The 25511-nt window shown below is 44.2% G+C and overlaps 2 protein-coding genes across 2 annotated transcripts in view; one reads left to right on the forward strand and one right to left on the reverse strand.

The window, feature by feature from the left end:
* The window catches only part of DOCK2 (dedicator of cytokinesis 2), a 418212-nt gene that overhangs the window by 190084 nt on the left and 202617 nt on the right, over positions 1 to 25511 (reverse strand). The window lies entirely within an intron of this gene.
* Positions 1 to 25511, forward strand: part of INSYN2B (inhibitory synaptic factor family member 2B) — a 119169-nt gene that overhangs the window by 88656 nt on the left and 5002 nt on the right. The window contains exons 2-3 of the mRNA XM_036849003.1: positions 8897 to 11156; positions 12279 to 12353. Coding sequence (XP_036704898.1) covers positions 9778 to 11156; positions 12279 to 12353 — 1454 coding nt within the window. The 5' untranslated portion in view covers positions 8897 to 9777. The remainder of the gene's footprint in view (positions 1 to 8896; positions 11157 to 12278; positions 12354 to 25511) is intronic.

Below are 25511 nucleotides of genomic sequence, written 5' to 3' on the forward strand. Positions count from 1 at the left end.
GAACCCTCTTGCTCTGTTGGTGGGAATCTAAATTGATACAGCCACTATGGAGAACTGTATGGAGGTTCCTTAAAAAACTAAAAATTGAACTACCATATGACTCAGCAATCCCACTCCTGGGCATATACCCTAAGAAAACCATAATTCAAAAAGAGTCATGTACCACAATGTTCACTGCAGCACTATTTACAGTAGCCAGGACATGGAAGCAACCTAAGTGTCCATCGACAGATGAATGGATAAAGAAGATGTGGCACATATATACAATGGAATATTACTCAGCCATAAAAAGAAACAAAATTGAGTTATTTGTAGTGAGGTGGATGGACCTAGAGTCTGTCAGACAGAGTGAAGTAAGTCAGAAAGAGAAAAACAAATATCATATGCTAACACATATATATGGAATCTGAAAAAAAAAAAAAGGTTCTGATGAACCTAGGGGCAGGACAGGAATAAAAACACAGACGTAGAGAATGGACTTGAGGACATGGGGAGGGGGAAGGATAAGCTAGGACGAGGTGAGAGAGTAGCACTGACATATACACTACCAAATGTAAAATAGATAGCTAGTGGGAAGCAGCCACATAGCACAGGGAGATCAGCTCAGTGCTTTGTGACCACCTAGAGGGGTGGGTTAGGGAGGGTAGGAGGGAGACGCAAGAGGGAGGGGATATGGGGATATATGTATACGTATAGCTGATTCACTTTGTTATAAAGCACAGACTAACACACCATTGTAAAGCAATTATACTCCAATAAAGATGTTAAAAAAAAAAAAATAGAGAGGCGGTAGATGGCAACCCTAACTTCCCTGGTTTCTTTGACAAATGCAATCTGAGGGCTGGAGTAGTAGAAGGGGAGCAGGAAGCTGGTCTTCTCCACTAGGTCTGGTTCTAAACGAGGTGCCAGACCCTGAACCTGATGGAAGCCAAGGTCCCTCCGTCTCTCTGCTGCACTGGAGAACAGAGGCCCCAGACCTGGCATCCAGTTCCACTTCTGCCTTCAACTCAGTATCACCTGAACAGCTCAACAGACCTGCCCTGCGCTCCTGCTCTGTGCCAGGGACCATTCTGGGGTCTGGGATACAAACCAGTGACCCTGTATTCTTAAGGACATTACAGGTAGAGGAGAGCTGCTCAGAGACTCAGTTTCCCCATCTGTACAATGAAAGGGTTTGTCTCAGTGGTTTTCGAAGTGGGCCTGCTTGGAACCCTAGGATTCCAGGGCGTGGCTCAGAGCGACTGGGGGAGCACTGCATTCCACACTTTTTTCTACAACAGCTTGGCTTTATTCTGTCTTAGATATAGGGACCGGTCTTCAGCTTGGATTTGGAAATACGATTCCACGGCTAAAGGAGATTTGAAAACCACTGAATGAGATGCTCCTCAAGGTTTGAGAAGCATCTCATTGAAAGTTTGAAAGTTCTCTGTGCTATTTGAAAGTTCTCTGTGCTATTTCTGATTTTGTATGACTCTATAAGTCATTCACTTATTCATTCCTTAAATGTTTATTGAGGTTCCTCAATAAAAGGGACAAAGACAGACAATCAACAAATAAACAAGCACGCTAATAGACTAGGGCACAGCTGCACAGAGGGACATGGAGGATGGAGAGGGGGTTAGGGAAGGCAACCTGGAGAGGACATCCTCGGAGCTGGGCCTTGATGCGCAGAGAGACCATCCTTGGAAAGATCTGGGGGAAGAGCAGTCCAGACCAAAGAAACAGCCAGTGCAAAGGTCAGATGACAAAGAATGAATCTGGCATGTCCAGGGCTGGGGGACCCAGGTCATAGAAAGCAAGGGGAAAAGTAGTCTGAGATGAGATGGGGTCAGGAAGGTAGGCAAGGTCAGATGATGTAGTTTCTAGAAGATTTTTGTAAAGAGTTTAGATTTTAATTTAAATTTGGTAGGCTACCTTTGGATGGTTTCAAACAGGGGCCTGATGTGATGTGATTACATTTTATAAAGATCACTTTGGCTGCTGTGTGGAGAATGGATGGTAAAGAGGGGAAGAATGGAGACCTCTCTTTCAGTGGTACGGATGGGAGATGATGGAGACCTGGTATAAATAGCAGAAATTGTGAGAAAAGGTCAAACATGGCACGTTGAAAAATGAGAAAAAGATTTCATGATCACTACAAATCAAATATCTTTCTAGAGTCCAAATATATGAGTTTTGATCTTAAACTGGCCTTCTGGTTCCTAATTTGCCTCCAAGTACACTTTTGCTTAGTAATTCCAGATGGTAAAAAGAAAGCCAATTCCCTTTGACTCCTTGACCATTTGGGGGAAAGTGCAGATTAAGACAGACCCAAAATATTGACCAGCCCTCTGTTCCTTATTGAGAAAGCTGCTGGGGCAATTTTCAAATTGGAAAGCCGAATAAAGGCTTGGACTGCAAACATTAACTCTTTGATTTCAGGTGGGTATGCAGTAATGCTTGCCAACAGATTTGACCAAACAGTCAACTGAATACAGATGGAAGGGAATGGAAACTTTGATGGGAAGAACCACAAGACCCAGGGGTGGGAGATCAGATCCCACAAACTCAGCACTGTGCCTCCTACACTGGAAGATGTAAAAGGAGTAAAAGACATATTCCTACCCTTTAAGGATGCATCCTCCAGCTGAGGAAACATGACCAACACATAAAATGGTTAGACAGCTGGCTGGCTAAATGGAGTGCGTGCGTGTGGCAGAGGATGGGTCAAGGGGTCTTGACTGGAGCCCTGAACCTGGCCTCAGGGGGTGTGGGCTCCAGTTCCACCTCTGTGACTTAGGACAAGCCATCTAACTCTTCTGGGTCTGACTGCTCCGCTTTGAAACAGGGGCAATGCTTCCCAACATTCCTAGGAGTGACTACACGGGATTTGAAAATTCTTTGTAAGCTGTAAAGTATGGTATGAATAGTAAGGGTTATTATTACTGACTCTAAGTTTAGAAGGAGAAGGGAAATGGCAAGGTGTAGGCAAACGGAGCCTTCTCTGAAAAACAGAAACATAATCAAGTATCTCCACTCAAACCCCACCAGTGACTCCCCATTGCCTAAAGCCAGGGTTGGCCTACTACGCCCTACTCCCTAGGCCAAATCTGTTCCATTGGCTGTTTCATAAATTTAAGTTTTACTGGAATACAGACACAGACATTTGCTGACATACTGTCTATGACTGCTTCCTTGACACAACAGCAGAGTTTGAATAGTTGCAGCAGAAACCTTATGGCCAGTGAAGCTGAAATATTTACTATCTGGCCCTTTACAGAAAAAAAAAAAACAAACCAAAAAACTGCTGACTCCTAGCCCAAAGGACAAAGTTCAAGCCCCATTTGAAATGTAAAGCACCTCTGGAGCACCCTGATACAACAGGATTTGAATAGATGAAGTGAATCAAGTATTCTCCTCCAAGTCATCCCCAACTCTGTACCACTTCCCAGAGACTGATTCCATATGAAGTCGCATTACCAGGTCCCTTCTTAGTGTTATAATAGGGCTTAGGTCTTATTCTTCTTTGTAATCTCCACTATGTTTATCACAGTGCCCAGATCATAACAGGTTCTCAATAAAGTTTAACCAAATTGAATCTGAGTCATAAATAGAACAAGCAGTCTATACCAAGGGACATAGTTCATTCATCACGGAGAACTATTGAAAATATATCATTGATAATACATCATTGAAAGGAAAAGCAAGTTGGAAGTGAATTAATTTATTTGCTCTTAATTAGTTACACAAATATTTATTCCATGCCAACTATAAAACTATCCCATGCCATAGAAGCTAAGGCAAATGAAAGTAGTATGGGATTATATTCATTCCTTTGACAAGAATTTACCTAACACTTGCTCTGTGTCAAGCTGGGGGTAGGGACCAGGAGCTCGAGTGGGCTGTGAGCACTTTCCTTTCTCAGGAAGCTTGCAGTCTAACTGAGGAGACTGCATGTCATCAGATAATCACTGTACAGGGAGACAAATGTAACACAAACATGGTACACAAACACAGAGGTGGCAGGGAGATGGGCAGAATTCCTGGGAATGCCATCCTTGTATGTTCCCTCCTGTAAACTTACCTGTGGTTTACTCTCCCAAGGGAAAGTGGATGGGCCCAGACCACTCACATGAGATCATAGTCTCCAGTTAGGTTCTATGTGAAAAGCTAACATTGACTGTGCCGATTACTTTATATAGATTATCTCATGTAGTCCTCACAACAACTCTATGTGGTTTCATGAAGGCCAAGTCACTTGTTCCAGGTCAATAGTCAGAAAAGTGGAAGATTCTAGTCCAAATCAATCAGAGCTAAAGCCTATGCACCAAACCCTCCACTGTATAGCCTAAATACATGCCAGAGAGGAGACCTGGGAGTCTATTCCAGAGAAAGTCTGAAGTTTAAGATCTACAGAGATAGTGCCAAGTACCTACAGAGATAGTACTAAGTACCAACTTCTGTATCTATTAAGTTGACACCAATTTCATGAGGAACATCTGATATGGACCAAAGGCATGGTTGGAACATAAACAGTCGGTTTGTGTCAGTAAGTTAATAATCAAGGGAAGAGAGAATGAAGTATTGTAAAGATCGGCAATGACCCCCAGCCACTGCGCATGAAAGGGGTGACTGCAATCACCTCTAGGGAGCAATTCTGGACTCTGGCCAGGATACTCATTAAGCCCCAACTACCAAGGCCCAGGTAACTCCCTATCAACTAATGGCCAGCTGGGAGCGTGTGAGACCTGAGGCCTACAGAAGGTCCTTCCCTTTAGCCAGGTGTCCTCCTCGGGATATGTCTGTGTAGAGGTCATGGTGGGCATTGCAGGCAAAGGAACTGGAATGTAAATATGCAATTTTTTATAAGTGGAAATGTTTATATTTGCTAAGCTTCCTAGGTCATGTCTAGGACACAAGAATTTCCACTCTTGCGGAAGCTTAATTGTTTAAATTGTCACTTTCCAGTTTTCATTCTTTATTTGTACCAAATGTAGTATGAGAATAATGGGACACAATTTCTCTCCCATTTTATTGGCAATGATGAAAAAATCATCAGAAACTGACCAAAAACAGTGACAAAGAAGCCCTGGTGAAAAGACCTCCTTATGCAGTAATAGTAGGGTTGCCCATTAGAACTTTCTGGAAGGAAAAGAGGTAATATCAACAAAATGTAAAATGCCTACATACCTTAATCCACTAATTCTTCTTCCACAAATTTATTCCAAGAAAATAATTAGACAAGTGCTCCAAGGTTCACATAGCAAAACATGTTATTTACAGAATTATTAATAATACCAAATATTTAGAAACAACCTAAATATCCACAAAAGGATATTAGTTGAATAGATCATGGTATAACTAGAAAACATAGTGCTATTAGCCTACTTAAAAGGATGGTGTGAATCTATGTGCCATAATGTGGAACTTTCTCCATCTTGTTCAGTAAAAAAAAAAGTCTTCCTGTAAACCTGCACGCATATGCAATGTGCCTACTATGAATGTGCAAATGTTGCACAGCAGGGTGCCTAGAGTGAACTTCACCAAACCATTGGTACATAGTGGCTCTTTCTGGGTAGTGAGAAATCAAGTGATTTTCCTTCCTTCCTTTCTTTGTTTATCTATACTATTTGAATTTTTACAATGAACATGTAATAATTTAAAAATAGAAAACTGCTTTCAAAGATCAAAAGAAAACCTGTCAAGGATATACACATTTTCTGGAGAAAAAGCAGGGTGAAAACCAGAATAATGGCTGACTTTCAGAAGGAAAATGTGGAGTGACTTTGAAACCTGCCTAACAGCCTGACAAGATTAGTCCTTTCCTAGTTCTGGAGAAGGCGGGAAATCCCAGTGGTTAGGAGCTTATGCTCCAGGGTCAGTCCTTGGGTTCAGCGGGTAAGTGACTTGGGACAAATTACTTAAGCTTCTGTGCCTCAGTTTCCTCATTTACAAAATGTATGACTGACAGCACCTGCCTCTAAGACTGTCATGAAGATTAAGGACAAGAGTAAATGAACACCTATGACAATGCCTGGCACATAATCAATGTTCACTAGATATTAGCTCTTATGAAAACCAGCTTCAGGCAATCGTAGTCTAAGTGAGTTAACGTTCCCAGAATGAAGCACTAATGAACAGTTAAGGAGAGGGAGAAGGTAGAGGACAATTAAGCAAAGAAATCCACACGAGTAGACATATAAATATCTAGGCTCTGCAGCACAAGGGTTAAAGATATGGGTTGTGTGGTTTTAGGCATGTGACTTAACCTAGTAAGTTTTAATTGCTCATTCTGCAAAAGGGGGGTCATGTACAAAAGGCCATTTTAAGGATTAAATGCCAAGTGCTAACACAGTGCTTGGTAATAACAAGTTTTTAATACATGTTTGCTAATCTTAATAAAAATAATAATAATTGTTGACTGTGAGATTAGGTAGTGGGCTCCCTGTCACTACAGGTATCCAGGCAGGCTTACTTATTACAGGAGGAAGATGATGGAGAGAGGACTTAGTCTTGGAAGGGAGGGGATGAACTACTGGATTCTTCCAGATCTAAAAATTCTGCTGTTGTTGAAACACAAAACTGATTTTAAAAATGGAGTTGTTTGGGATTGTTGTGTAGAGTGACCGGGGAGCCCTTCACCAACAGCGCCATCTCCCCAGAGTTACAGGGTGATGCAGCTCATAGGCCAGCCCTGCTTTTCAGACAGGTGAGGCAAGTGTTCCCCCAGACTGCCCATTCTCTGTACCAGGAGTGGCTCTACCTGCTCTAGAAAAGCTGCAGATAGCAGTTCTACATGCTCTCCTGCATTCACAAAAAGGAAAGCTAATTGTGTGGTTACAACAGTATTAACAGCAACAGCAAGCCCACACTGATCACTTACTGTGTCCTGAGCTCTGCGCTGAGGGCTTTGCATGCATTGTCTTATTACTTCCCCCGACAGACCCATGCATATGTAGTGTCTATGCTATATGTGTCATCCCCATTTTACAGATGAAAACAATGAGGCTTGGAGGGAATAAGTATTGTCAAAAACCCTTCAGCCAGTAAGGGACAGGGGTTTGAACCCAAAATGTGAGGAGTAGTTGCAGGACCTCATGATAAGTTGACAACTCATTAGCATTAGATGAATCCTTTCCTCTTTCAGGACCTGCCACTACCTGTGCCAGCCCCACTGGGTCAGGTGGCCCTTCTCAAGGCAGCTGGGAGCTGGGAAAGCTGAAATTGCCATTGGCATTATCTAGTAATTCCTGGGGAGAGCAGAACACTGAGAAACAGGGCTTAAGCTGCACCCACAGAACAGCACCCCAAGCAGCAGGATGAAGAACATCTTGGGAGCAAAGCACCCGTGCTTAGAGAAGCCAGAGGTTTCGACCTTAATGATAAGGCCACGTGCCACAGACAGAATACTCCCTCAAGGACATCCAAATACTTGTGGACTATTTTATCACTTTCATTTTCTTTTAATATCCTTTGGTCAACTCAAGCAGGCTTCAAACTTGCCTCATTCCACTTCTGTGGGCTCCCCCAGACTAGCAGCAAACAGGTTCACTTTGCCATGGCAAGGCCAGGGCACAATCTCCTGCATCTCTCCAGACCTGCACAGGTCCTCAAACTCTGTACTCAAATCACTAACACCATCTGCCCCGAATACCAGGAAGATCCCAAGGGGACAAAGTCATAACCTCATGGGCAAGAACATGGACTTGGGAGTCATAGACTCCTGGGTTCATGTCTCAGCTCCTCCACTGGGTACTTATCCTCTCTGAGCCTCAGTTTCCTCATCAGTCCAATGGGGATCATAATACCTCATAGTTTTGTTCTAAGGATTAATGAGATAACGTAATATTGGGAAAGCAGTGGAGCATAGAGGCTGAGAGCACAGGCTCTGGTGCCAGACTGTTTAAGTTCAGACGCTGGCTCTATCACTAACTGTGTGTCCTTGGGCCTCAGCATATTCAACTGTAATATGGGGATAATAAGAGTATCCACCTCTATAGGGCAGGGAATGAATGAGTTATGGCTTGGAAAGTGCTTAGAACAGCACCTGGTGCATTGGTGACTACTTGGTAAATGAGAGTTGTTATGATTAATGCAAGTAAAGCCCACACCACGGTAAAGATAAGTGTTCAATAAATGGTAACTGTTATTATTACAAGGTACACTTTGCACGGAGAATTTTATGCACATTTATCTCCTAGAAAGCAATTAAAAAATGAAGACATTAGGGGAAAATCTTGTCCTCTAGCAAATGTTTCAGTCCTAGCAGAGAGAATCCACCATCCTGTTGCCCTGGCAAGATACCTTAGGACCCCCATCCACCATTCCCAGGCTCTCCTTTGCTTTATTCAGCCATCCTCTCTTTCAGTAAATACTCATTAAGCACCCACAGAGAGCCTAAAGGAGGAATGGAAATACCTAAGCTGTAAAAAAAATGGCTCCAGCTCCTGCCACCCTGGAGCTTACAGGGTAGTAGGGGAGATACACATTAAATAAATACATACACAAATGATTATTAAGGAACAGCTACAATTTGTGTTATGAAGAATGTGGTGAAAAGGTATAATGGGGGTCCTGATATGATGTGGCATCAGAGGTGTATGTGAGGGAGGAGTCATTAGAAAACTTTTGGGAGGAAGTGCCATTTAAGCTGGGATTTCGTGGATGAATAGGAGTTGGCTGGGGGGTGCCTGGGAGTGGAAGGAGGAAGCGATCCAGGCAGACAGGCATTTTGTTCTGAGGCCCTGTAGCCACAGGTGGCTGGCTAACTAGGCGAAAAGACACAAAGGTAGTAAGTTGACTTACCCCCAGACCATCCACTATCAAAAGCCCTCAGCTGGGAGGTTGGAATTTGGAGAGAAACCCAGGCCCCCAGGAACTGTGTTCTCAGTTGCATCTGTTATCTCTTCCCTTTCAGACTCTCCTTGCCTGGTGGCAAAGACTGCCAGGTCCCAGACCCTGACCCCAAGGCCAAGCGAACAAAGGTTTTGGCTCAAATACCCAGAAGTTGCAGATGTGGCTCACTTTTCCCACATGTGAACTTCAGCCAAGACACCACGACAAGGACTCTGCCCTCTGAATGCCCTCAGATGCCTCAATCCTGTCCCCATCACACCCCACTGGGGTTTTGTGAGGCTATTTAGGCAGATAAGTTTCCCTCACTGAAGAAAAGGGAAACAGCATGAAAGAAAACAATGGCCCCAAACGAAGAATATGTGATTGACATAAATGGGGATTTTCCCTTAGGAGCATCACATATCATCAAAGGAGCCAAGCCCCAGGTCATTTATTTCTCTGCCTGTTTACATGAAATGGAAAGATGTGTTTAAGTTTCCTGTAGTTTTACACTGCAAACTGACGCTCCCAGAAAGGAAGCCGTATGTTCCAGACGTAGCAGGTTCCTTTTGGATTCACATGTTGGCAGTCTGGCACTATCCCCTAAATGGTACTTTCATTGTCTTTTTGTTCACGACAGCAAGCTTCTTCCAGGATCAGAACCGCCTGCCAGCCTCCCTTGATAAACAGCCCACCAGCTCTCGTGGTAGATCAGGTTTAATAATTAGCCTAACTCCTTGTTTACCTAAGTGGCAATTACCACTGCGATGGAATAATATTTTAACTGCAGGGGAAGAATTACGGAGAGCCCCCAAGTAAAACCTACTGGCTGGGAATGGCCAACAGAGCTGCCCATACTCAGAGGAGAGGACCACTCCATCTCGGCTGGCAGATCTCTGTGTCTGAGATGCTGTCATTAGATGCTGCTCCAAAAACCTAAGGAAATGTGCCCAGGAGAAGTGTATGGTCCCAATCCTTTCAACTGAGGGAGGCTCAATGGCCCAGCAAAGTATGAAAGTGAGGCCTGTGCTTCTGAAGCGTAACAGTCTAGAGTCGGTGGAGCTTGTGAAGCAACCTCACCACCGCAGGAGCAAATCTCAGCAGGTACGATTTAAGGAAGATGGCACCAGTAAGACTCCACCTGCCCTAGCTGAGGTTGACATCCAAACTTCTGAGGACCCGGCTGTAATGGGCAAGACTCAGGCCTCCGGGCACCATCACCTCCCCACCTACTCACTCTCCTTCCCCAGGTCCCAGCAGGCAGGGGGCTTTCGGCACATCGCCATCCAAACCTCCCCCAGTCTCAGGAAGCACTTCCCAGTTTTCAAAAGGAAGAGACTCACAGCTAGCAAGTCCCTGGTGGAAATGCAGACAGCATCCCAAAGTGCCATCCAGGTGAACGGCAATCTCTCTGAACAGGACATTGTGTCCTCTGACCTTGCCTACTTAAGGCTGGCTCGGCATCTTGAAGATGGGCCTCAAAGGGTCAAGGTGTCCCACCCATTTCTCCCTAGAATGTCCAAGGTGCAAAGCAATGGGCCTGTGAGCATATGCTTGGAAGCAGGGACATGGAGGTCCTCAGAGAAAGCAACAGCTGCCATTCAGGTCCCAGATGATATTTATCACAGCCCTACCTGGGCAGGTAGAGAGTCCACTTTCAGCCTAGACAGGTCTGCTGAGATTAGCAACTCCATACCCACTTTGGTTGACGTGCATCCAGGTGATGGGAGAAGAGTGCCACCATCAGATTCAGAAAGACCCCTCTCCTGCTTAAATGCCACCAGCGGTGCCAACCACATGCCCAGCACAGGGAAACTTAAACCTGAAATGCTTTTGCCCAAAGATAACTCTGATGACAAAGACCTTGGCCCATTGTCATCTCAGTCAAAGAAAACGTGTGTTCCCTCACATCCACGGACTCACAGCTCCCCTTCGCCAGGCTCCCACAGCCAGCCAGCCCAGCCAGGGGGAGCTTCAGATTGTGCTTCATCGAGTAACAATCACCAGGATCTGCAGTCACTCAAAACTAACAGTGAGTCAAAATCTGCCCCTGTGTGTCAGGAGCAGACGGCAAAGAACCCCTTCCAGTCACACATCCCAGCATTTCAAAACTGTCCAGAAAGCGATCACCTCCCATCCTCTCTTCCAAGGAGGGAGACCAAACAGCAGGGCACCACGGAGATGGGTGCGCTTAATCCAATTCACCTGGCACAGGGTGAGTTCCGCGACCTCCAGGGCAGGCTGCAATCCGTGGAGGAATCTCTGCACTCAAACCAAGAGAAAATTAAAGTCCTTTTGAATGTAATTCAAGACTTGGAGAAAGCTCGAGCTCTCACAGAAGGGTAAGGTGGATTTTTTTAATTGGGTTAAGTCAGTTGCCAGGACAGGGGCAGAGAGAGAGCACTGGTTTCTGTTAGTAAAATGTCTCCAAAATGTTTGGGATTCTGTTGTTTCCCCAAATGGTTAGCAATGGTCCCCCTTTGTTCTGACTGGGTTTCGCTTGGTTGTAGGCTTTGGTGGATTTCCACGGTGATGTGTTTTTGTTTCCAGATGTCAACAGACTGCAGAAAGGGGGCAATGAAGCAATAGAGTCAAAAGTGATTTTTATTAAGATGTGAGTCCAGTTGATACATGATGGGGGAAAATGATAGCATGTAGGTGCTTCCCCCACCCCCATCCTTGAAGCAAGTTACTGCATTTGCACAGTATTTTAGTTATTTATGGGTTTGTCACAGAGGACCTGAGGTGGCCCCTAAGCTTACTGTTGACCTTCCCCACCACTGACCACTTTGAAGGCTTGGGCCAGTCCATCATGGACCAGCTAAATGGAAACTGAAATGAGATCACAATTTTGCAAAGAGAAAAAAGTCACAAAATGCTTTCCTGGGTGATTCAGCATCAGTCTGGGGAGGGGAAGGCAGTTATTTGTTTAGGTGTGGGTTGTTCTTTCCTTGAAACAGTGCTCTCTAAAGACTGAGAAGAAGGAATGGCCAAAGCTAATCAACAAAAGGGTAGGAGAGGGAAGACGTAATTAACTGGCCTTCGCTGGTATGGATCAGAATCAACATTGCCTTATAAGAGAGAAGCACTGTGACGATACAGAGAGAAATGCACTGAACTAAGGGATCTGGAGTTTTAATCATCTTCCTCTACTCATTCGCAAAGTCTCTCAGTTTCCCCATCTATCACGCGGGGGTAAGAATAACTGGCTCATCTCATAGGGTTATTGTCAGCATGAAGAAAACCCAGATGTCAAAGTGCTTAAGCATTTATAAAGCACTCTAGAAATGTGAGGTTCTATTAACAGGGGTTTCTTGTTTCTGTGTCTGTAATGGCCATGCAACTTCAGGCTTTGGTACTCATGAGAGGGGCAATGCTGTGCTGCAGGGAATGAGTCTGTAGAATGCGTGCATCCCAGGGGGATTTTGCCCATAGATTTATCTAGCAAATGCTCTATCTTGCAGGCGCAACTTTTATCGAACTGGCCAAGATCTCAACAACTGCAGTACCTGCCAGAACACAGCGTGCATCATATACAGGTACCTGGCCACAACCGAGGCCTGCTCTGTAGAGCACAGAAGTTGCAGGGCCCACAGAACATTCTTGTAAGCTCTCTTAGGCACAGAAATACAAGAGAGGGGCAAAGACAGGAGGCCTTTGAATACCTGAGACTTAAAAAGCAAGGTGTTTAACTACGAAATGTTAACATCTGGTTCCAAGGCAGGCATTGCTTTGTTTCCTCACAATAAGGTCTATGAGCAAATCCTCTTGAGATCATCATCCCTCCACTTACTGAATACTGAGTACAGGCGCCTTGCCAAGCTGTGCATGCCCGTTTGCGTCTCGTTTCACAGTATACCTCGTGAGGTAGGCGTTAATGTCCTCAGAGAAGTTCAGCCATTTGGCTCCACTCACATAAAGCATTTTCGGAGAGCAGAGAGGGCTCTCCAACCAAATATTCAGAGTCTTGGGACTCAAATACAGATCTTTCTGATCCCAAGCCCTATGATCTTGACTGTTGTACCACACAGCCTCTTCCTCCACAGTAGCTATCACATGCCAACAATTACTATATGTCAAGAACTGTGCTAAGCACTGTGTATTCACTTCTAAGTACATTGTTTCTTTTCAGCAGGGGGTAAGATTGCTGCAATAGAGTGAATTTTTATAAGTAATAGAAGGGAAACAGCATACAGTTGTAAGAGCACTAAACTTGGAGTCAAAATCCCCAAGTCTACGCCTGCTTACTTGTCTGGAGCTCAGTTTCCTCATCTGTAGAGTAGGAACAATTATCCCTCTTGAGAGTTGCCATTAGGAACAAATGAGAAAATATATCTGAATGCCTTTTGTAACAGTCAATTTCTGTACAAATCCAAGAGCTTATTCCTGTTATTACTGGAAAAATCAACGCCCCTTTAGCTGGAAGTCTACTTTCGGTGGCACAGTGGAAAAGTGGTCAAAAGTAGTCATTTCAGTTGATGGAATCTAACTTTGTTTAACAAAAGTGTATGGTTTGGTTTTCTCTATTATTTTCTCTCTCTGATGAGAAAGGCAGCTAGGGCCTGAGCAAACTGAAGCCCAACTGGGTTGCCTGTGTCTTCTTTTTAAAATGTCTCATTCCTTCCAGCAGAATCCTGAGATTTCATCTTAGCAAGGGATGGGGGCCTGGTAGTCAGGGGGCTCCTACCCTTAGGTGAGGCCTTGGGCATTTTCTCACTGAACTGTCAACACTTTATACCTAAGAGCCAAAGGACCACAAAGTTTTTTCACCAATAACAATAACAGGAGCTTCAGGACCTCTCACACAAAAAAATGCCCTTTACCCTGGTATGAAATATCCCCTCTTAAAAGGGGGCTCTGGAAAAGGCTTGTGCATTGGAAAGAAAAATTAGGGAGTCTCATCAATTGCTTACCTTTTGCTCCTTCTTCTTTTATATCCCCCATCTTATGCAAATTTCCTAATCACCAGGAGGACAAAAATCATTAAATGTCTAGACTGTTAGGGAGGACAAAAACTTTTCCTCATAAACAAAAATAATTATTCTTAACTAACTTCCATTTAAATTTTGAAAAGTCTCTTTTTCAGCAGCCAGATGATGTATTTTCTATTACCTTCAGATGACTTTTTATTTAGCTTATGTAAGTGACAAGGACAAATGGTTATTTTCCAATCTACTATGAGTTTCTTGCCCTGGCCTTCGGCAAATCATTTCTGGCCTCTGAGTTTCCTCATCCGAAAAATGAGGGCCTTTAATTAGATGGTCCCTATGGTCCCTTTCAGTTCTGACATTCTGATGTTCTAGGCTGAATTAAAAATAGTAATATTTGGCTAAACTACAACCTTCCAACAAGTCTGAGAATGTTTGCATTTTCTAGTACTTACTTCAAATATCCCAAGCAAACATTCTAAATTTACCCCTGGATGGGCTGGCAAACCTTTATCCACACATCCCTTTCCAGTCTTCCAAGAAGAGCAGCCACTGCATGCATCTATCCCTCATTACCATTCAAAGCCAGACTGTTCTCCCAGACAGCATCTATATCGTTGTATCTAAGCCATTGTGAAGGAACAGGCAATTAGTTTGATGAAAGCAAAGAGATCAGAACAACATCTCCATCACAGTAACAGTGGGAAGATGAGAGTTGTCATTTTTTTTTTTTTTTTAACATTTCAAATGACTTCAAACCCTGTGTGGTATCCTGGAAAGTCAGATCTTGCAAACTAATAAATAAATGATGTGAAATACTCATCCTCAGGCCTTGTTAAGCTGCAGTCTCTCCCCGATGATGGATGGACCGAGTGCACGTCACTGAACATAAAGCACATGGATGCGTGATGGATTGCCTGCCGGGTCTTCTTCTCTGGAGACGTTGCTGCTAAGTTAGCAATCCATAAGGTTTTCTAAGTGGCCCCATCAGCCGAAGCCTATGGCTATGCTACTTGCTTCCATCAAGACACGTGGGGTCACTGGTTCTACCCGACTCGTTCTCTCTGCTCCAAGAGGAGCCGACTGCCCACCCGCTCCTCAAAGCCTCACTGGCATTCTTCTTACCATGGATCACTTTGATAGGTCCTACCTCACCAAGGAGAACAGCACCAAAACTGATGCCCAAAGAGTCCATGTATTCTCAGGAGTACACCAGGAAGAACGAACTCCTTGGAGTTCTGACTGCTGTGGGCTCCAAGGGAAGGGTGTGGGGATTGGCTCTATGACTCAAGCTGGTTCCAGGCTGTTTAGACCCCAAACACTCTTCTCACCTCTCCTGAGCATTAATCCTAGGACAAGCTACTCAAAGGGTTTCTGCATGCCTCCTGCGGTACCTAAGATCATTTCAATTCTTCTGATTTACCCAGAGGGAAAAATCTGAGTTTGGTGCTAGAATGTCTTCAAAACCTTTCTAATGCTTACTTATCACACTTCTTTGCCAAGAGTGAGCATGTCTCATGTTCATAGTCACGGGCAAGCAACAGTAATGCAGCCAGAACGTAATCATTCCTAATTCTTTATGGAAGATTTTAACTTTTAAAACTTGTCCCCTTACCTACTCACTGTTATGCAGGTCTCCATTTTCAAAAGGTATATTGCCTGTTTTGTACAAATGTTTTTAAGTCTAAAAAGTGAATTGATCTAGAGAGAAAAAAATTATTGTGCATGGGGTATGGGGAGTTTCACAAAAACCATGAAGGTGGTGAACGAATGACTGCAGTTTTGGAAACAGTGCCTTAAGGAATCAGCTCCCTTTCCTCTTCTCAAGGACGTGAGGTCTCTCCAAGCCATATCACTCCTCCTTCCCTCACCCCGTTCTCTGCTCCTCCAGCCACATCTGCCTGCACTTCATCTTCACGTTCACTCTAAAAATAACCACAGAACCTCTTTGGAGGTCTTTGACTACACCAATCATGCATTTATTTTATGGATGTAGCTCCCAGGAAAAAAAAATCTGCCTGGTTTACGTTGTAAAATGCCTCAAATGTTTCAAGGGAAAAGAATGGGAAGTCTTTCTCAGAAAAAAAAAAAATTTCTTCTATCATCCAAGTGTGTTTCTTAGAAAATGGAAATAAAGTGCAAGCAGCAAACTTAGCATTTTCAATGGGCGAAGGGAGAGGCTGGCCATGTAAGAGTTGAAAGGTGCTAGAGAGAACAACAGAAGAGCACTCATTTGCTCAGGGGTCTATCTGGAGGCTGTCTCCTCTTCTCATCCTTAGCCTCTGTTCATGACTTCAACTGCACTCATGGATTTTAATTTTAATTTCTGTGACATCAGCTTCCCCTATCTTTTTTATGAGTTCTCTCTCTCTCTCTCTCTCTCTCTCTCTCTCTCTATATATATATATATATATACTACCTACAGATCTTTCCATTTCTCTTTTGATATCTCAAAGGTACCTCAAATTCTCGAATTCACCATATACCAAAACACACTTCTTACTTTCCTCCACACAATTCTTTTCCTGTATTTCTCATTTTGCTCAACACTGTTAACCGCAGTTCCATAAAGAAACTACAGTCCCCACAGTGCCTCGCTCCTCGCCTTTACAACACACATCAAATTGGCTACTGATTCTACCCTCTGTCACTGGTCCATAAAGGCTCTCATCATTGGTCACTTAAACGCTAGCTGGCCTTTTTGCCGTAGGTACCTTTTGCCCTGTCCCAAGTAATCCTCCACACAGATTGCTAAATTACCTGAAAAGTAGAATCTGATCTTGTCACTCCCCTGCTAAACAATTTTGTCCCAGTTCCTGTTGTTTCCTTTAGTTAATTTTTCAAAGCCCTTTGAACATGATACTAACCTTCTTACCTGCTGGGTCTCCTATTTCTCCCCAGCCACAGGGAACTACTCAGCTGGCTTCATATACTGTGTGTTCTCTCATGCATGTTTCCTTATTTCCTGAAATGCCTTTTCTGCCCTGCTTTGTCTGGAAATCTCCTAGTCTTGCAGCTTAAAAGTCAGTTCCTCTGAATAGCCTTACACTCCTTCCCAAGAAGGACCCCCTTGGCACACACATTCCTTGGCTATACCATTTATCCTATTGCATTGTAACGCAGTGTTTATGAGTTTCTTTCCTTCAGCAGATGGCTAGTATATCAAAGTTGTGGGCCAGTGTCTAATACATAGTTGGTGCTCAATAGAATCTTGTCAAGGAAGGGAATGGCTATACTGACTAGGGGAGGGATGAAAAACAGTGGTGGGCTTGAGACAGCTATTCAGATGCCCCAAAGTCAAGTCAGTGTGACTATTTGTGTGTGCCCCTACCCTTGGGTGGGGAAACGGAAGGCCTTAATTAATCAAATGTTCTTACTAGGGAAGGAAGCCTTCTGTGCAGCAGGTCCTCAGAAGATCTTTTGGAACTAAATCAAACGACTGTATGTGGTACATGGACTGTCAATTTTCAAACACCTGGAACACTACAAGATGAAACCTAATCAAATCTTCCTTTGATGACTCAGAAAGCTTGTTGCAATCTCACAGGACATTGAGATCCTCGTTCATCATGGCCATCCAACATTATTGCCCAGTACTTCTGTACTGGCTGTGGTAGGAAAGGTGGTTTGATTTGTGGAAAACTGAAAACTCCCTCCAGGCTAAAATATCTCCCTTCTACAGTGGCTGAACTGCACCAATGATCTCTATGGAAGAGGGAATTAAGGCATTAAATCAGCAGGTTCTCTTGGTAAAGCATCAAAACCCAGTGTAGTAGGCAGAATAATGTCCACAAAAGATGCCCACATTCTAATTCCTGGACCCTGTGAATATGTTACCTTACTTGGTAAAAGGGACACTGCAGGTGTGATTAAGTAAGGATCTTAGGACGAGGTAAGTAGCCTGGATTGTCCAGGTGAGCGTAACATAATCATAAGGATCCTTACAAGGGAAAGATGAAGGCAGGAGAGGCAGAGTCAGAGAAGATGTGACAACAGAAGCAGAGGTAGAAGTGATGTGGTCACAAGCTAAAGAAGGTAGGCAGCCTCTAAAAGCTTGAAAAGGCAAGGGACACATTCTCTCCTCGAACCTCCAGAAGGAACACAGTTCTGCTGACACCTTGATTTACAGTTCTGGAGGACTTCTGATCTCTGGACTCTAAGAGTAAAATCTGTCTTGTTTTAAACCACTAAATCTGTGGTAATTTGTTTCAGCAGTAATAGGAAACGAATACGCCTGGATTAAACCCTTATAATTCGTAAACTATTCACATCTAATTGGAGGTCTGTTAATTTGACTGTGATGATCTTTGCAACTATGACAGCTAGGGGAAGACAGAGATCTGTTGGGATGAAGATTAGGGAAAAGAAATAAGAAGAGAGCTACCACTTATTGTGTCTATTATTACTGGTCATTATAAATGCCTTTTACTTTCGTATCTAATCCCCACAACCATGTGAGATAGATAAAAATACTCCCATTTTACAGGTGAGATAACTGAGGTTCAGGGACTTGCACACTATTCAGATTAGACAATTGAGACTGAGAGAGAGAGAGGCACTTGCACAATTATTCTGAAACTAATAAGTGGCAATGTCAATATTGGAACTTAGTCCTCCCTTCCTGTTGGCCAGATTCTACAGCATGCTGCCTTCAGAGGACAGACCTGCTTGAGAGGGTATCAGGGCTCAGCGGAATGTTGTATGGCTGAGTTCTCATAATCCAAGGGCATCGTGAGGGTTTGTGTTTAAGATGCAGGACCTAAATAGTGTTCTCAAAATGTGATCCTGGGCCATCTGCATCAGAGTCTCCTGGGTATCTGTGAATACTGGTTGCTGGCCTTCACTCCCCAAACCTGCTGGATCAGAGGGGTGGGGTGGAGGATGGGAATCTACAGTTACAGCCAGTTTCCTGGGAAAGCCTGATCCCAGTGAAGCTTGAGAAACATTCAACTAGGTAAAATTAGGGTCTTGAAAGGAGGAGATTTCTGGTTGATTTATTAGAAACTTTTGTGACATAGAAAGCTCGTGCTAATAAAATAGCCCAGAAAGTAGCTTTTGTTTTAAACGCAACATTGGACAGATGATTTACCTTTCTGCTTGGCTTCAATTACAGGTTTAGGTGGTCAGGTACAGACCTAACTAGGGGGCACAGGTGAGAGTGGAGGCAAGGGAAAGGGAAGGGAAGAGGATTGGGGTGGGGGGGCACTTCCTCATAGACTAAGGGTATTTTTGATGCCTCCTATTTCCAATGAGAAGAGAAAATGAGCTTCTGCCAGTCCACGTGGGCGCCCAGGCTTTCATTATGCATTACTTAGGGGATTCATTTGTAGCCTCTCCTCCCTCCCACATTTCCCAGCTCCTTGGTCCTCATCTGAGATCAGGAACGGAATGGCAATCCCTGCTGACCTTCCTCCTCCAATTAAGGTTCAGACCAGTTACAGCCCAATTCTGCTCCCAGGCCAAGGGCCCAAATGCTAGGAACCACCCTCTGGTGCATCCTGGAGGAGCAGTTACAAACACCTGACAGGGTGGCCATGCAAAGTGCTGCCCAGGACCGCCCACCCCGCTTCAGGAGAGGGTGTGGTCACCACAGGCTCCAGAACCAGGGAATATGCGTGAAGCTGAACACCAGAATCCTCCACCACTTTCCTCTCATTTCCTCAAACTCCACAGACCATAGACTGCTTTTTTATCATTATTGATTCCTCCACTGTTACAACTCCTCTGAGCTAGACAGAGAAGAAGTTAAGGATATGCAAAAGGAGATTTGCTGCAAGTGCCGTCCTTTGTACCCGGCGACCAGCATCCCTGTTCTTGATGTTGCCCCCTCATTGTTTTAATATTCGGAACTTCTCATAAGCAGTCTCTCTGGAACACAGACCAAAGCTGTACAGCTGTGTGCCCTGTCAGAGAAAAGCCAGGCCTTCGTCTAACCAAGGAAAGCAATGTGAGTTACCTGGGGTCATGCAGTCAGAGGCGCTGAGAGCCTTCTAGAGTTTCCTTCCATGGTTAAGTCATTTGGCCACTGGGTCTTGGTCTTGCCTGCCACTTAAAGCTATTACTTAACCAGAGAAAAAGGCATTTTACTTGAAATGCAATATGCACCCAGGCTTGTGAATTCAGCAACCAACTTTCCACGTAAATTATTTAGTATGTTCTTTTTGTTTGCTTAAGATGACCTCCCAGCGTGGAGCCAAGAGAACTGTCAGAGCCTCGTCTTCCAGCCACGGTCCTCTCTCTGGCCAGCAATGAATTCCACAGTGAGGAGTAATTATAAAGCACACAGCATGTCTGTTCTTTATAGTAATCACAGATGCCTTTGCAGCTCTCATCCCACTGTAGTACGGACTGAGCAGCATTCATTTCAAATGCAGGAACGTGAATGTTAATAGCAATACGACCCAGCATCCCCCAAACAACTACCACCAAACATAGCTCAAGCTCTCTTTTGGAAACAGACATAAAGTTTGGGGTACATGTGGAAACCTCTCTGAGCCTCGACAGTTTGATCCCCAAGATATCTGCCATTAGTCCCTGTTTCTCTCAGTATGTTTATCCCTTTCTTCTTTTCCCTAGAGTGTAAGTGGAAAGAAGTAGGATTTACAGCATCAGCAATTTATCTGCAATAAAAATGAAACCTATTTTAATGCATTAATAGCTAAAGAGGCTGAAACATGCCATAAATATAAAATCAAGAAAATTGAGAGTTTCACAGGAGTAACAAATGGATGGCTGCTGGCATGAGAGCCACAGCTGACCACAAAATGACCCAATCTTTATTTCTCTGTCAAGTTAATGCAACAATCATTACCATTTGTTGAACCAGGCACTGTGCCAGGAATTTTGCTAAACACTGTACATGTATCATCTCTTTTCAGACTCCGCAAAACCCTAAAATATGGTGTGGTTATTATTCCCGTTTTTACAGATGAGGAAACTGAGACTCAGAGAAGCTATGTGACTTGTCCAAGATCCAACAGAGCTAGGGCTTAAACCAGTCCTGCTTTTAGGAGACTTTCTTGTCCCTTTCCCTCTTACTTTCTGACCTTGCACAATCAGTGAATATTTGTGTTGAAGTTCTCTGAGATGACCTTCTCTTTCTAAGGACTTAATGTGAAGACATTCTCAACACAGAGCCACAGAACCCAGAGCGCAGACCTCTCTCACAGATAGCAATCAGCAGTGACGTTTCTGCAGCGTGGCTCTGCTTATTTATATGCCTAGAAGAGAACGTGCAATTCTCTGAGGACTCGTCAGCAGACAGCTGCCCAAGAAGGGGTGCACTTGCCAGCTTGAAATGGCTGTGAGTTGTGAAGCTTAAAATTGTACCCTATAAATAATGAGCAAACTTGTCATTCGGAGAAAGTTTTAGGAACAATATCCCTTCCAGACTGGGGAAAAACACTAACTAAGGTTCCTGTTTTCCCAGACTGTGATTTTTCCCCAGAGACACTTTCCAAAGTGGTGTGATTTATTCAGGTAGACAGGGACCCAACTACCCGTGCTGATTCCATTGATTCTTACAGCTAATTCTTCTAAAGCAAAAGTTGCTGGAGGTCAATAAATCTGTGTTGCACCTGAGTTCCGTGGCAAGAGGGGCCACAGAAACACTCTAACAGAGACGAAGAGGTGGAGAGGGACTTGGAAGTGGTTTTGTCTTCAGGGAGATGCCATGGATCATTAGTTTCTCAGCCAACCTGCTTGGGGTGCATGGTTTACGACTCATCTCTTGATGAAAGAACAAGACGCGCCTGCTGAGAAGGAAGAGCAAAGGGCCCCTGTGGACCTCAGCAACCTACACCAGACCCAAAATTGCACAGCCCAGATACTACCTTGAGTAAGCTGCCTCCTGTGGGGTGTCTGTCTTCTTTGGTACGCAGCCTTCCTGTCAGAATGTCCCTGCAATCTGGAAACACTATGGCAGGGTGGGCTGGTCAGCTGGGTCATGAAGGGTCGTGCATGCAGCCCAGCCTAGGTTGGGTCTGGTTCCACAGCGGGCTGCAAGTTCATTTAGGTGCACTAGGCCTTGGTCACCTCCCCTCCCCTCCCCTCCCCACGCTCATCTGGTGACCAGGATCTCACACAGATTGAAGACTGCTGTTCTTTCGATGCTGTGTATCTTAGTGTACAAGCTTTGGAGCCAGACAATCTAGGCTCAAACCCTGGCTCTGTCACTTATTAGTGTGTGCCCTTGGCAGATTATTCAACCTCCCCTTGCCTTGCCTCAGTTTCCTCATCTGTGAAATGAAGATAATATCTATCTCATGGGGCTCTGAGAATTACATGAGATGTGAGAATTACTAAACTTGTAGTATAGTGTCTGGAACATAGATTTCACTACATAAATGATAGTCATTCTCCTCCCCACCCCCTCCTTCTTCTTCATCATTTAAATTACCATATGCCCTCACCTAACATGACCCAGATACTCTCTTGTTATATCTCTTTCTTCTTAGAGTAAGACCCTGGGAACAGCCAAGCCCTGGGCTAAAACATCTGATCCCTTTTTAGGAAAAAACAGAGGACTAGAGGTCAGGAAAGCAAGCTGAGATTCTGATCATAACTTATGGGGTGACTCCCTTCACCAACTCACTTGTCAGTTAAATGGAGATAACAACCTTCCTAGATTCCTGAGCTATTGTGAAGATAAAATGAAAATGCAGATCTGGAGTGTCTGCAATCTGAAAGTGCTATATAAAAGTAAGAGGTTTCTATTGTTTGTTTCTATATAAACTTTTATCTCTTTGTGTCTCACCCAACTTCAGTTTGCCCAGCCAAGATGCTGCATCCAGAATCTGTCTCTGTTGTTTGCTTATGTATTTACGCATTTACCTACTTTTTGCTTCTTACTATTTCTTCTTCCAGAGAAGCCATGACTTAGGCTTCTTGCTACTTCCAATTACCTAGAAAAACCTCCTTCTGTTTTTCACCTAGCATGATGGCTGGAGCACTGATCTGTCAGCTAGATTAGTGAGATGCCCTCAAGAGGGAAACCTGAAAGCTCTCTTCCATTCTTGGTCTACACACAGCTCACTTTCTAAATGCAAAGTGGCACCATGCACAGACATCTTGGCTGGGAAAGGCTCTAAGGATCCCCAGACAGTGAACTGGGCACTCCTGAACCAGATGTCAGGTATTCCGTGCATCCTCAGAGGGCCAACCTTGCAGACCTTGAATGCTCCAAACTATCTCAATGGCTCCGGGCCTGAATCCTGTATTATAACAATTTCTTGACCACTATTTGCCACTCCCACCCCACCGTGAGCCAGAGCTCTGTACAAACAGCACTCCTCTTCATCCATGTGGATATGAATGGAGAAGATGGTAAGGGTGGGAGGATAGGTAGATTAAGAGGAAGAAGAGAAGGGAAGGTTGGAAAAGTTACTGGTGTTCTATCTTGATACCAAACCCAAGGCAGGCATTCCTTCCCCAGAATCTGCAAACAACCCTCTGCTAAGAGTTTGCTTGAATTCTCTCAAGCAGGCATTTTATTCTCTCTTTCAAGACGTTGCTTAAAGTGCTGTGGGTTGGCTAAGTAAGAAGTTGAGGGGCATCTCCTCTTCTCTACCCAGCCATAAAATGAAAGACAGATGAGAGAGGGCACTGCCCCCTGCCCATTTATAAGGCAGCTGCTACCAAAACAAAATATAGTCCTTCTCCTCCCTTCCAAACAAAACAGTAGTTTGTCAAGTGGATGGATAAGAAGAAAAGTGACTATTTTCCTTTATGTTAATAAATTGCTTTGGCCTAAAAAAACATTAATCAATTTCTTTCCAAAGCACAGATGCTTCTCTGTACTCTGTTATTTGCCTGGCCTTGAAAAGTCACTTTCAATCCTCTTTAAATTGTCAAGACCAATGGGGGCAGTTGCAAGAAGAGGATGGGGACTTCCCTAAGTCCCAATGATTATAATGGAAGCCTGTCATGTTTCCATAGAAATATAAAGAGCATATTCTTCCCTGAATGTACATGGAGGGGAGAGGTGAAAAGTGATGTTTCCAGCAAGGTATACAATTACTGAAGAGTTGAAGGTATGAGTGAGGAGGTGAGGCATTCAGTCCCTAAGATAGGAAGACAAGAGACTTAGTGGAGCGGGTAGAGGCCACATCCTACATGAGGACATTTCCCGTTATTGTGTCCCATCTGCACAACTACCCAGTGAAGTAGCTTTATAACCCCCACTTTCAATTGGGTCTCAGAAAGAGAAGCAACTTACCCAAGGTCACCCAGCCAGTAAGTGGTACAGTCTTGGTTCAAAGCCAAGAGTATTCCATTCGAGAGCGATTTCTGTATTGTCTACAATGTGCTTTAAATTGTGAGCTAAGACAGACTTTACCTTCTTTTTTATTTTTTTAATAATTTATTTATTAATTTATTTAATTTTTGGCTGCGTTGGGTCTTTATTGCTGCACACGGGCTTTCTCTAGTTGCGGCAAGTGGGGGCTACTCTTTATTGCGGTGCGCGGGCTTCTCACTGCGGTGGCTTCTCTTGTTGTGGAGCACGGGCTCTAGGCGTGCGGGCTTCAGTAGTTGCAGCACGCGGGCTCAGTAGTTGTGGCTCGCGGGCTCTAGAGCCCAGGCTCAGTAGTTGTGGCACACAGGCTTAGTTGCTCCGTGGCATATGGGATCGTCCCAGACCAGGGCTCGAACCCGTGTCTCCTGCAGGCGGATTCTTAACCACTGCGCCACCAGGGAAGTCCCAGACTTTACCTTCTGTCTCCTGGCTCTTCTATCTCCAGGCCTGCCGGTTCTATACACATCTGGACTCACCCAGAGAACTATTTTTTTCTAATTGTTGTTAGGACATTGTTGTGAGTCTTGACAAACTCAGGTGGTTTGTTGTTGTTTGTTTGAATTAAGAAGTCAGAGAAATATCACATATAAGGAGAAGAAGGAGGCTGTTTTGTGTGTATGTTCATATAATTTGGTAGAGGTATATGGATGAAGAGCTAGAAAGTAGGGGTAGTTGAGATACGTACAAGGCAGATTTTTAAAGCAATTGTTAGTTTAATCATCTGTCTCACACGCTGGTAAGCAAGATCCACAAAAGCAGTATCCACATCTGTCCATCTCACTGTGATGTCCCTGTAACTGAGCATAGTATCAGGCCTAGAGCAGGATGGATGATTGGATGCATGGGTGGATGGATGAATGGATGAATGGCTGGATGGGTGGATGGGTGGATGGATGGGTGGATGGGTGGATGGATGAATGGATGGATGGATGGATGGATGGATGAAATTTCCTATACCAGAAAGCTGAGGAAATTCCTAGAATGAGCAAGGGGTACCTACTTTCTTTGGCTCCAGCTGATGCTCTAGGATGAAGGTTATTTTTCTGCCTGGTGAAAGGAGGGCAGGGATATTTCAGGAGCTAGGAGAACTATGAATGTAGATGTTCTCTATCTGTGAAATAGTGTAAGAGAGGGTAAGAATCAGACTTTGCAGCTCACTGCTTTAAATTCCTTCCTTAAAGCAATGAGAGTTTGCTGGAGACAACTCTTCCCCAACCTCTGAATCCATCTCCTTAAATTTCAGTTGGGGAGAGTGAGTTGCAGGTAGTGGTGACAGAAACCCACCCCAGGCTGAGAGACAAATAGGGGTGCAGCGCTGGGCAGTACATCCTGGAAGTGGGAGCCTCAGTGGATACTTCTGTTCACTGATCTGGCAAATCCTACGCTTTGGCTAGAAGATCTCTAGTAGCTCTTGATATTGGCTACCATTTACTAAGGACACAGAGCCACTAGTTACCAGCACCAAGACGCCAGGG

Source organism: Balaenoptera musculus, chromosome 3 (assembly GCF_009873245.2).
Source record: "Balaenoptera musculus isolate JJ_BM4_2016_0621 chromosome 3, mBalMus1.pri.v3, whole genome shotgun sequence".
NCBI lineage: Eukaryota > Metazoa > Chordata > Mammalia > Artiodactyla > Balaenopteridae > Balaenoptera > Balaenoptera musculus.